The sequence below is a fragment of the Schistocerca piceifrons genome, chromosome 1, assembly GCF_021461385.2.
Source record: "Schistocerca piceifrons isolate TAMUIC-IGC-003096 chromosome 1, iqSchPice1.1, whole genome shotgun sequence".
Lineage (NCBI taxonomy): Eukaryota > Metazoa > Arthropoda > Insecta > Orthoptera > Acrididae > Schistocerca > Schistocerca piceifrons.
Genome location: NC_060138.1, coordinates 531,915,841 through 531,929,197, shown reverse-complemented (window position 1 = coordinate 531,929,197; position 13,357 = coordinate 531,915,841). Strand labels below are relative to the sequence as shown.

The following is a 13,357-nucleotide window of genomic DNA, read 5'->3' as shown; positions in this document are numbered from 1 at the left end:
AAGAGTTCATCTGCCATTGCTGGTTAACTTCCATTTAAAACATAACACTGTGAATATGAAACTCAAGAATCCTAGATGGAAAACAAACAATGGAAGGAGTAGAGGTGTAGACAGTGGTTTTGGACAATATCCTCCTCTATATGGGAAATATGCCACAGGAAGGGTGGGTCACTGTCACAGGAAGGAGTCATGTGCGGAACATCGAGTCTAGGAGTGAAGGAGATAAAACAGGTTGATGTTTTTTTACCCCTTCCATTATTTGCGCGACTGATTTTCGAGTTGTATAAGAACACAGTCATCGAACTGGTAACACAATAGCCTATTTTAGCCCTTTTACGAATTTACCAGCGTAACAAAAATATGAAACAGCAACTAAGACATTGGCATCACTTTATTATTCACTTCAACTTCTATGCCTGGTAAATCCAGTAACCTGATCATAAATTATTTGGCTACATGTTGTGCAGTTTAGTAGTTTTTGCTCCTTTTTTGCCAAGTTTCTGTATCACTTGGTATAAGAAGCATGTCATCTTTCAAAGTGAGTGGGAGGGGGGAAAAAAAAGGACCAGTAGATGAAGTCAGAAAATGGTTAAAGTTACACCACCAGACAGATGTTCTCAAAGCACATGCTTCCGCCTACTTATGAAAGCCTGCTCTTCCCAAACTCTTCAGTTTTAATGTTATCAGATTTCTAAGGTGATCAACTAGCTCTGTGGGTAAATCGCAGATGACAAATCCAAATATCATGGGCTTGATTCCATTTGGTCCAAGGAGTTTTCTTGTGACTTATCAGCACTTTTACCTCTTGCAATGACAATGTCAAAGTCTTACTGAATTCAGTGTTCACATAAAACTGTTGGCTATTCTACAGTTGGCTGAGTCACACAAGCTCCAATAGGGCTCTGTTTAGCAAAGAACTTCTGTGCCAAATCAAACGTTCAGGATGATGGCTTTAGAATTATAGTTGTGACAGGGCCACAATATTTTAATAAATAGTTAAATTACAACCACAACCTTGCTTTCATCTAGCTGTGGATACAATTTTATATTGTTAAATAATGATGCAGATATGGGATTTAAAATTAAAATGGCTCGTAGATGTAATCAGCTTGGCAAGAAATTACTGCTACTACTCTGCTTCTGCAATGACAGTGGATGGACAAATATGTGGCTAGTAAAAAGCAGTAAGTGTTTTGTTTATAGCAGCTACTAATAAATTAAGCACTGTTTACATTAATCCATAACTGCGGTAAACAACATTAGCTAAATAAGTAGTTGGTGTTCTCTCTTTCTTCCTGATATTGTAACGTGGAGAAGAAATAAAAACTTTCAGGTTCACCGATGACATTGTAATTCTGTCAGAGACAGCAAAGGACATGGAAGAGCAGTTGAACAGCATGGATAGGGTCTTGAAAGGAGGATATAAGATGAACATCAACAAAAGCAAAACGAGGATAATGGAATGTAGTCGAATTAAGTCGGGTGATGCTGAGGGAATTAGATTAGGAAATGAGACACTTAAAGTAATAAAGGGGTTTTGCTATTTGGGGAGCAAAATAACTGATGATGGTCAACGTAGAGAGGATATAAAATGTAGACTGGCAATGGCAAGGAAAGCGTTTCTGAAGAAGAGAAATTTTTTAACATTGAGTATAGATTTAAGTGTCAGGAAGTCGTTTCTGAAAGTATTTGTATGGAATGTAGCCATGAATGGAAGTGAAACATGGACAATAACTAGTTTGGACAAGAAGCGAATAGAAGCTTTCGAAATGTGGTGCTGCAGAGGAATGCTGAAGATTAGATGGGTAGATCATATAACTAATGAGGAGGTATTGAATAGGATTGGGGAGAAGAGAAGTTTGTGGCACAACTTGACCAGAAGAAGGGATCGATTGGTAGGACATGTTCTGAGGCATCAAGGGATCACCAATTTAGTATTGGAGGGCAGCGTGGAGGGTAAAAATCGTAGAGGGAGACCAAGAGATGAATACACTAAACAGATTCAGAAGGATGTAGATTGCAGTAGGTACTGGGAGATGATGAAGATAGGATAGAGTAGCATGGAGAGCTGCATCAAACCAGTCTCAGGACTGAAGACCACAACAACAACAACAACAACATTGTAACACATTTGTCTCCTTGTGAAATGCCACATATAACTACTCTCACCATACAGAAATACATATGTAACGGTAGCATTTGATCATCAATACCTGAAGATATGTGCCAAAGATTGTGATCACATTACAGTCTCATGCGGAAAAATTATACACAAAAGCAACATCAGTTATGCGTAAAGATCTGCGTGGGACAAAGCAATCCTTACTGGGATTACGGAACTTTGCTTAAACACATTTGTATATTAGTGACAATATCCATGGCAAAATTTTAACCCAAGTTTGTTGAACAACTAAAATTTCACATGCAGATATGAGGTAGGCATACAGATTATTATGTAGGTCATATGGATTACATGCTTAAGTTTCTATCAGTTAAGCGACCCAACTGGATTTAACAAGGTTACAACACACCCCATGTTGTAACCAACATATACTTTTTACACCAAGCAAAATGGTGCGGTGATTTGCAATACTTGTATTACAGAAAAGTAAGGTCAATACTACATCCAGTCTAGTTTCTCCATTCACTTCCTAGGGGCATTGTCAAATTCCTTACTTAAACACCGTACGACCGAACAGGTGCTGTAATGATTCCAGTGACAATAGTTATTAATATCCTCTTGTATAGTTCTTGTTCACTCAGAACTGTGCAAGTGTACAGAGATTTAATCAATTTATGTAAAACTGTGGGTTATAATGGTTAGAGGTTCTACTTGACAACTGGAATAAATTATCGATTGGTTGCTATTACCAACACCTCCCCCAACTCTGACAACCCTGATCATAAAGTCACTGAACATTTCAAAGAAAACTAGTCTCATTTCAAATAGGTACGCCACTCAAACAATTATAGTTGGTGGCGACTTCACTTTACCCTTTATATGTAGGTGGAAATATATGTTTTAAGTCGGTGGTAGGCATAAAACTTTGTCCAAAATCATACTGAATGCTTTCTCAGAAAAGCATTTTTTATCAATTAGATCAGAAGCTCATTTGAAGTGTAAATGGTTGCAAAAACTTATTTGACCTCTAAGCACGGAAGTTGGAAGCCTACTAGAGCAAATGGACCTCCTTGGACAATAGAGAGCAGCATCGCCTCAGCACTGCGCTCACCTAGTGAGTGCGCCACCATCTTGCCACGTGAGTACACTGACCCATAGTGTCCCTGACGGCCAGCATAAATACCACTGCACATCGACCACTCAGTCAGTCATGTGCTTCGCCTGATAACATTTGTTTCTATCCCCACCATACTACCGATTATTAGTTGAAGACTTTGCTTGGATATTGTTTTTCCTCTTTGGTCTTCTACATAACATTGTGTCAAAAGCTCTTTGCACTTTGTTGCTGGATAGGCTGCTATTGACTTGCTCTTGTTGTGCTGGGTCTGTCATTTGGTCAGCCCTGTTGCTCGATTTCAGCGTGGGTTTGAGTCCCATCTGCTGGCGGTCTTCCCACCTTTTGTCATAATTGTTTCTCTCCCGTTTTCCTGACGTGCGCCCGTATCCGCTACCCACAGATAAAGCAATTGGTGACAAGGAAAAGAAGTTGTTGCACAGCCTGGAAACTAAATTGGTTGCCCTCTCGAGCAACAGCAGCAGCTGATGCACCAGCAGCAGATACAGATGAACTTTTAAGTCTCTTCAGCTCTTGGCGGGGCAAATTGTGTGCAGAAGGCCGCTGTGCCATACGGACCAGAGTCTTCTGGACTTTACACAACATTCTGTCTTCTGTTTCCTCCTTTCAATGATGTTATGGAGGACTGGGACACACATTTGCATCAACTGAAGCAACATTTCATGGTGTTTCAAGTCATAGGCTATTCATTGCAGCGCTCCCTCTTTCTGTCTTGTTTATTGCCCGACAACTTTTTTCTCCTTCCAAAACTGGCAACTCTGTCTGACCCCCTTGCTCTTTTCTTTCAGGAGACATGCGTTCCACTGACTAATTATTATTCCTTGCAGTATCATATGGTTGCCTACAGGCTAGAATTTCATCAATATTATAAACAGCTGGTACAGTCATACTACTCAAGGGTCACTGACTTGCAAGGACTTGGCCAAAAATGTGATTTTACTTATGCCAATAAGGGCTGCTAAGGCTTCCTATGCTGACTCCTTGATTCCTGATGCAGTGGTTCAACTGGCACCTGACAAGACATTCACATGGCAGCATTTAAACTGGATAATCTGTCATTAGAGGACAACTTGCACATTGCTCATTCATTCAAAATCGCACAGGCTGCTAAAGAATGACTCATGACAAGGCTGCAACTAGTCGCAGTTCACACACCACTGTGTGCACCACTCCAGCGTCGTACACAAAGGACGACCACCACTCTCCAGCAACATTGTGATTTGTCTTTATTTGATGTCTGATTCCTGAGCCTCCAGCCATCCCTTGACGACAGCTAAGGGAGCCGCTCGCTTCATGCCCAGTGTATTTTCCTCTCGCTCCCGTGCAGACTGTTCAGATCACTAGGAGTCCTGTACACACTGCGGCAAGGAGGGGCACCTCTGCTGAGTATGTCGCACTCCCACGATTTGCCCCCCCACATGGCGCCGCGACCACGCAAGGGCACGGTAAACGAGCTGCAGACAGTAGCCCCCCCAAAGTAATCCACTCACGCAGAAATTGTTTCTCATGCTTTGCACATCTCACCAGGACTTCCACTTTCATGTGGACATTGGAGCCACCATGTCTGATCAATCAGGTGATTCATTTGCAACTGGATCACACGACTTGTTCTTGCCCTCGTGCAATTTTGTGGCCTATAGAGACTGTGCAATTCCTCGTCATGAGCAGTTCTCTATCACGGGAATTTACAAATATGCTACTTAGCTTTTAACGTTCTTTGTCATCAACTATCCATTGGATACCAACATTTCTGGCCTCAACACCTTCATGGCATTTGGATTTTCTATCTCAGATGATGTCAAGGTGCTTTCCTCTGCAGTCCCTTTCCAGGAACTGGCTGACCTCTGCACACTGTTTTCATCTCTCAACAGGATTTGGGGGTGTTCTTTACACTTTCAGGTGCACATCACCCTTCAGCCAGATACCATGCCTCTTTTACTGCACCAGACCGATTCCAGTTGGCTTACGGGCTGCCATGAAGCAGGAACTATTGTATGCAAGCAGCTGGGGCTGTCAAACGCATAAAGTCTAGCAGATGGGACATGCCCCTAGCCACCATACGGAAGCCGAATGGGTATCTTAACTTCTAGTGGATTTCAAGGCGACCATCAATGCTCAATCGCGGGTACAAACCTATCCTATACCTTGGCGAGAAGACTATCTCACTAAACTGGATAGAGGAGAATATTTTTCCAAGATCAACCTCACTGAGCTACCCTTAGACGAGGTGTCTCAGAACATTGTCACTCTTAACATGCCATTTGGGTTGTGTCAGTACAAGTGAATCCCCTTTGGAATTTTCTCAGCCCCTGCAATATTCCAGTGATTTATGTAACAACTGATACAGTATATTCTGGCTTGCATCAATTACTTGGATGACCTTACCGTCACAGGAGCCTTCTGCCAGCAGCATTTAGAAAACCTCAGCATCCTGTTCACAATCCTGTGTTATCGTTTGGAGCAGTGCAGATTTTTTTCAGCCAGGAGTGAAGTACTTGAGGCATTGGCTCTCTGAAGAGGGAATCAGGCCTACTAATCGGACCATTGACACCACCACTTCTTTACCTCATTCGATGAACTTACCCGAGTTATAAGTGTTTTTATGCAAACTCAACTATTATGCTAAATTCTTACCCTAGGTGGCCCACGTTGCACATGTTCTCAATCTCAATCAGTTGTATGAAAATGTGGTCCCTTATACTTGGACCCCACTTGCAACCAGGCTTTTGTCAAATTGAAAACAATGCTGACATCCCCACCCTACCTCTCGCCTCTTCTCACAATCGTCCATTGATTATGACAGCCAATGCAGCCACCTGTAGGTGGAGCACTCTTGGTATTCAGGAATAGGGGTAGTTCTGAATGCACCAAACCATCTTCAGCCCAAAAAAAAGTGCCTCAACTTCTTATCGATTTTAATGTGTTACAAGAATGAAGAGATTAAGTTGCTTAAATAGTTTTCTTAAATTTGTTTGTTAAAACGTAAATGTGTGACACTTGATGGTCGAGAAAAGCTGTGTCCTGTCAAGTCAGCAAGTTTGCAACATACAGCCGATTGCTGAATTGGGGCATGTGGCAAATCTAACAACTATGATGCAGCTGGCCACTATGAATGTTTGCCTACGACTGCGAAGAAGAAGTGCTTACTGTTAAAGAAAGAATTAGCGTGATATATTTGTTTGCAGAGAATGGTTCTTGGCTTGTCCTTTTAGAATTTCAGGAGTAGTAGCCAAGTATCATTTGAGTAATGAGCCTCTAGAGGGATTATCTCAAGAGTGATGAGATCAGCTCACACTTATGTGTGAATTAGTCTGCAATGAGGATGGATCTCGAGCGTGTTCAAAGTAGTTCTAAGTCATTTAGAAAGGTATTTTGAGAAGATTTTTGGCTTGGGTAGAAAATGATTATTGCGCTGATTTTGGTAAGCATGTAGACTCACCAGGTATATGAAAAGCTCCGATTTACTGAAGGGCGAGATTAGTTTCTCCTAACTGTGATTAATGGTGCATTGTGTTGCTTAATAGCCACACAATGGTAGGTGAACCGTATTTCAATATTTTTGTGAGATTTTCCTTGGATGGTGTATGTGAAGAGGCATGTTCATGCTAAGTCATTTAGTTATTTTGTTGTTGAGGATTAAAGCACACACTAAGGAATAGTAGCATTGCGTTATATTATTGTGGTTGTATAGGTGTACGCAAGCATAGGTGTACTTAGTGATATTTGGGTTAGGATTTGTGCGACTTCGGCATAAGTGTCACATTATAGTAAATTCTGGAAATCTCGTTTGACGCTCTGAATGTGTAGTCTGTATTAAAGAGAATGGTCAGAATGGTCATCTTACGCAATAGTTATTTATTGAGAAACAATCAGAAGTTTATTGAGAATGTGATAGCTTTTTCCTTTGGCACTAAACCAAGAATCATTTAAAAGGGAACATGCTAATTCTCTCTGAAAGAGATCACTGAGTGCTGAGTTTTGAATTTTAAATGTTAGTGGGTCGCGGGAGTCAGTGCCTAAAGTGGTTGAGCTTTGTCTGATTATTTGAAATTCATATAGCTGAAATGTGGCAGTGACACTCCAGCTTTTGGTTTAATTTTTTTATTACATTGGAAACACCTTTCTCACTGACTCTGCTGTGGATAATGTCATTCTTTTGGCTACTGAGACAGATGCACATCGAGTAGTTGTTCCGGCAGAATTACATCATCAGATATTGAGTTTGCTCCACTGGAGTAGTTGGGAATATTCCATATGAAGACCCAGCAAGTCGCAATGTGTAATGGTCGTTATCAACGGTGACACTGAAAAAATGGGCCTTAGTTGTGCAACATGCAGATGGCACCATGAGGTGCCCCCTCAGTCCTTTGCTCCCGGCCTACTCCTCGCCTCCCTTGCGACTGCATCCATTTCAATTTTGCAAGCTCATTCTTGGGATCTATGTGGTTGCTCATTGTGGATGATTATTGAAAGTACCCGTATGTCATAAGCACGGCATCCACCACGGCCGAGGACACCCTTACCACCTTAGCCCAAGTTTGCCCATCAAAGGGTTGCCTCGCACATTGGCTGTGACAATGATGCACAATTCATGGCCTCTGTCTTCAAGGAATTCTATGCTGTTAATGGCCTCTAACACATCTGTAGCCCTCCGACTATCTTTCCTCCAATGGTGAAGCTGAATGTCTTGTCCGGACTTTTAAGCAGCAGATGAAGAACACTAGCTAATCCTCTGACACTACAGTGAACCTTACTTTATGTTTTTGGGCACTACACCGATTTAACAATCACAGCCCTGTGGAGCTCCTCCATGGTCAGCAGCCTCAGACATTGCTTCACCAGCTGAAACCATCATCTCATCTCACTCTCATCCCTCCTGGCGTTATGCTCGTGGCACGGGTTACTTAACCGCAAATGCAGAAGGGGCTCAAGCGCCATCACCACAATCAGCTTCAGCCTCTGACAAGCATCCCCACCCCAACCCCCTCTTCCAACGCCTCCTGGTGCCAATGTGACAATGGCCAGAACCCCTGGCTGCTCCCGTGGGTGTCCCATTATAATACTGCCCTGGATCCCTGTGGATCAATGGTTCCCCTTGGCATGCCCATCTCCAGTGATGTTCCAATTGACACTGCTGACGGCACTTCCTCCCCACAGCCTACAGCTGACTACACTGGGCCTTTGCCAGTACCTATGTTTCACCTTCCATGGCACCATCTGGGGCATTTACACCCATATGCACCAGTTTCACGGGGTGTGGATATGGTATCGAGGTGTGTGGAATTTGAATGCCCGCCAGAGAAAATGGATCTTGATGGACGATATGGGACAGTGTCACCACAGTGCTGCACTTGCCTAGTGAATGTGCCACCATCTCACCAGTGATTAAACCGATCTATAGTGTCCCTTGGGATAATGTCACACCTCGGTTGCTCAGTCAGTCATGAACTTTGACAGTGTTTGTTACTATCTACACCATCCTACTGACTACTGGTTTTTTTCCTTTGGTCTCGATTTGGACTGTGGTCATACATGCCCTGTTGATAGCACTGTGTCTAAAGTTTGTTGCACTTTGTTGTTGCATAGGTTGCTATTGGCTTGCATTTGTGTTGTGTCCGCAGTTTGGTCAGCCTTGTTGCTAGACTGACAGGGGTTCGAGTCACGTCTGCAAGTGGTCTTCCCACCTTGTTCTGTCATCATTTCTATCCTTCTTTGTGACTTGTGTGCCGGTATCTGGTTACTTGCGCATATAGCATTAGTGACCATAAGGCTGTTATAGCAGGACTTAATACCGTTAACATCCAAATCCACCAAAAACATACGAAAAATACAGGGTGACAGGGTAAAACATATTACAACATAAAATGCAATAACTTGACATGTAATCAAGTTACTAATTGGTGGTTTGCTTCTACAAGTATGATAACTCAAAATAGCTGCGTGTTTGCCTGCAGCAGTTGGTACCGCTTGGACATGTGTATAACTGCTTTGTTCACACAAATGCACGTCAGTAGGCATGTGTACTCTACAGCAGAAGGTGTTCTGTGTGCTCTCTCTCACAGAGCTAATGCCTGTTAAACTGGTGCAATGTAATTTTCAGCACAAGTATGGCTTGTTAATAATGTTCCCACTTGGGTAACAATCAAGAAATGCATATTTGCTTTAATGTCAGGCCAACATGCCAAGTGCGCAGTTCCAGAGGCTACTGTATAATTCATATGGTCTTCCAGTGGAGCCCTAGTAAATAGGCAGCTACAGATACCTTTTTACACAGTGTACACAATGTAATCCATAAAAGGATGCATCTACAGGCAAACAACCTGTGTTTCATCACAAAATCAAGACTGAGGACAGGTCACAACGGAAGGTATTTATAGAGTCAATTCTGTCAAAAATGAATGAAAACAAAGCATTCCTCAATTTCACTTGTTTTTGGGATGAGCCTATATCCCGCACTTCCAGCATGGTAAACATGCACAACTGCTGCATACAGTGAAGTGAACCCCCTCTCCCCACATGGTGATAGAGTGTGAATATGATACTCCAAAAGCAAATGTGTGGTGTAGATTGTTGAAGGGCAGTGTCATAGCCCATACTTAAGAGAATGCAGTTAATGCAAGACTGTAAATAGACTTGCCGGAGGCGTATGCTGTGCCACAAATTCTTTGTGATGTGATGTGATCTTTCAATAAGGTGGTTTACAATGCCATTTTACGAACATTGTGAGGGATTGCAAACTCTCAGATCGCTGAGTTGGGAGAGGTAGTCCGATCCGTAGGTGGTCTCTCCACTGGATTGTTTTTTCCAGTGGCGGTTTATCACAAACCACGTATTCAGATACTAGTTCATCATCTACATCTGCACTATCGTGTTCATGCAGCTATCACAGATGTTACATCTGCAATCCTGCCAAAGACTCAGAGAATCAGAAAACATACCAGCTGTCTGCCACACCACTATTTATGCTCGTATCAAGATTAGGCATGTAAAAAAAAAACTTTTTGAGGTACCAAACTTTTAGAACTGTACTGTCAGTTAATATCTCATTTAATTAAAGTTATTATGTTTTATATTATTATTTGTTTGTGCCAGATATGCTGAACATTTGTTTAAAAAAGCAGATAAAAATTCTGTTTGTTGCCTTCCGAAGGAACAGTCGCCACTCTTTCCAGTCTGACTATACGCATAGACTAGATGTGGTTTAAATTCAAAGAAATAATATCAATGGCAACCGAGAGATATACACCAAATAAATTAAAAGAGGCAGTACTGATTGCCCATGGTACACAAAACAGGTCAGAACATTGTTGCAAATGCAATGAAAAAAGCTTGCCAAAGTCAAAAGTATCTGAAACCCACGAGATTGGTGAAATTTTCAGAAGCACAAAATTTAGTGTGATCTTCAATGTGAGATGCTTTTAATAGTTCCCAACACGAAACTGTCAATATGATAGAAAACCTTAAGAGATTCTGCAATCTACCACCTCAGCAAGCACCATACGGGTCTTCGTAGGGTTATTTGCCCTGGAAGGATTATCGGAAACACTGGTTTCCGACAATGGATTGATTAATTGAGAGGGTTTATGGGACCAAATGAAGAGATTCTGGTTGTACGGAAAGTACACCAGCGGCAAGATGTAATCAATACCATAACTGTGCGATAATGTCAATATTACTGATGACACTGCCAGTAAAGCAGAGTTAATAAACAGTTTCTCAAAACTCCTTCACAAAAGAGGACAAAGTAAATATTTCAGAATTCTAATAAAGAGCAACTGCCAACAGGAGTAACTTAGAAGTAGATCTACTTGGGGTAATTAAGCAGCTCAAATCATTTAATAAACATAAGGCTTACAGCCCGGATTGTATACCAGTTAGCTTCCTTTCATAGTATGCCAATATAATAGCTTCATACTTGGCAAAAGCTGTGTACGTAATGAGTCGAAGTTGCACAGATCACACCAATACTCACGAAGTGAAACAGAAGTAACCTGCTCAATTGCAGACCCATATCATTTGCAGAGGATTTTGGAACATATACAGAGCTTGAACAGGAATTACCCTGAAGAAAAAGATTTAATGACAAACAGCTAATATGGATCTGGGAAATATTGTTCTTGTGAAATACAACCAGCCCTTTATTCTCATGAAGTAATGAGAGCTATCACAAAAAGGGGTGTCAAATGATTCTATATTTTTAAGGTTTCCAGAAGGCTTTTGACACCGTTCCTCACAAATGGCTTCTAACCAAATGGTATCATTTGCATTGGAGGAGAAAGATCATGTGGCAACAGGAAATGTCTGTTTCAATGGTATCATTTCAGTAGTGTGACTGGATTTGTAATTTCCCTGTCAGCAAGGACATAGTTTGTAGTAACTGATGGAAAGTAATCGATTTAAACAGAAGTATAGTTGGCATTCTCCAAGAAAGTGTTATAAGCCCTCTGCTGTTCCTGACCTACATAAACGATTTAAAAGAGAACCTGAGCAGGCCTCAGATTTATTTATTTATTTATTTTGCAGATGATGCAGTCATTTACTGTCTTACAAAGTCATAAGATCAAAATCAGTTGCGAAATGACATGGTATGAAAAGTCGCAACTGAGTCAACAATGAAAAGTGTTTTAAGTCATCCACATGAGTACTAAAAGGAATCCACAAAATTTCAATTCTGCAATAAACGATACAAATCTGAAGGCTATAAATTCCACTAAATACTTAGGAATTACAATAACAAATAATTTATGGCAGAATGCTCAAACAGGTAACGTCGTTGGGAAAGCGAAACCGAAGACTGCAATTTATTGGCAGAACACTTACAAAAAACAGATCTATTAAACAGACAGCTTACACTGTGCTTGTCCTCCTCCTGGATTACTGCTACATGGTGTGGGTTCAGCACCAGATAGGATTGACAGATGATACAGAAAAAGTTCAAAGAAGGGAAGCTTGTTTTGTGTTATCATGAAATAGAAGAAAGAGTGGCATGGATATGATATGTGAATTGGGGTGGCAATCATTGAAACAGACGTTTTCTGTTGCCAGATGATCTTTCTCCTCCAATGCAAAAATATATTGTTCGCACCCACCTACTTAGGGAGAAATGATCATCGTAATAAAACAGACATCAGAGCTCGCTTGCTATTTGAGAGTGTAATGCTAGAGAAACAGCTTTAATGTAGTTTGAACCTTCTGTCAGGCACTTAAATGTGAATGGCTCAGTAATCACTTAGATGTAGATGAAAACTGATAAGATTCCTTACATACTGCACCATACTACACATCCCACCAGATTACCTCTAGATTTTTAACCATTACACATTAACACAGTGAAACTCCACAAAAGCAAACAAATGTTCTTATACCAACCTCTCAAGCTGTAATAGTCTACCAGTGGCTTCGTCTGCTTATGGTACGCTTCCAGACGTTTTTTCAGCGCTTCAACATTATCATCTGAGCGACGTATCAGTGGTTCACCTGTTAACTGATTACAAAACAATTTTTTCACTAAATGTCCACAGATCTGGCATAATATCTTATTCTGCTAGGAAGAATTTAGCTATCCTGTAATCTAAATTAGCACTATAGCATTATTCTCTTAATGGTGTGAAGCTATCGACTGTATCTGCATACGGATGTAACATACAAAATTCAATTCCTTGCATAAAACCAAGCTAGTGTGATTATTTAACATTTGTTTGTAAACAGAACACACATCCCACAATGCCAGAAATGATTTTCGGGTTTTAATTTCTTAAATTCTGGAATATTGTGAAGTGCATATAAAGGGCGTGGTGAAAGTTGTTAAAACATGCAAAAACTAGAAGGAATAAAGTAATTTTGTTCACCTTCTGAGTGGAGATGGAGTTGTTCTACCAAGAAGCGACAGAAGAATCAGTTAACAAGGAGTGACTACTTTTATAAAGCTAACCATAATGGGTTAGAAAAGAATGAAATTTTCACTCTGCAGCAGTGTGCACTGATAAACTTCCTGGCAGATTTAAACTGTGTGCCAGACAGACTCATAATGACTAATTTTGGAACTGAGAAATGTTGTGTACATCATCAATAGCAGCACATGTACATGACAGTCTGCCACT

The 13,357-nt window shown here is 41.1% G+C and overlaps 1 protein-coding gene across 1 annotated transcript in view; it reads right to left on the bottom strand.

Annotated features, from left to right (window-relative positions):
* The window catches only part of LOC124799714 (adenylate kinase-like), a 46,198-nt gene that overhangs the window by 15,463 nt on the left and 17,378 nt on the right, over positions 1-13,357 (bottom strand). The window contains exon 5 of the mRNA XM_047262941.1: positions 12,627-12,741. Within this exon, the coding sequence (XP_047118897.1) occupies positions 12,627-12,741 (115 nt within the window). The remainder of the gene's footprint in view (positions 1-12,626; positions 12,742-13,357) is intronic.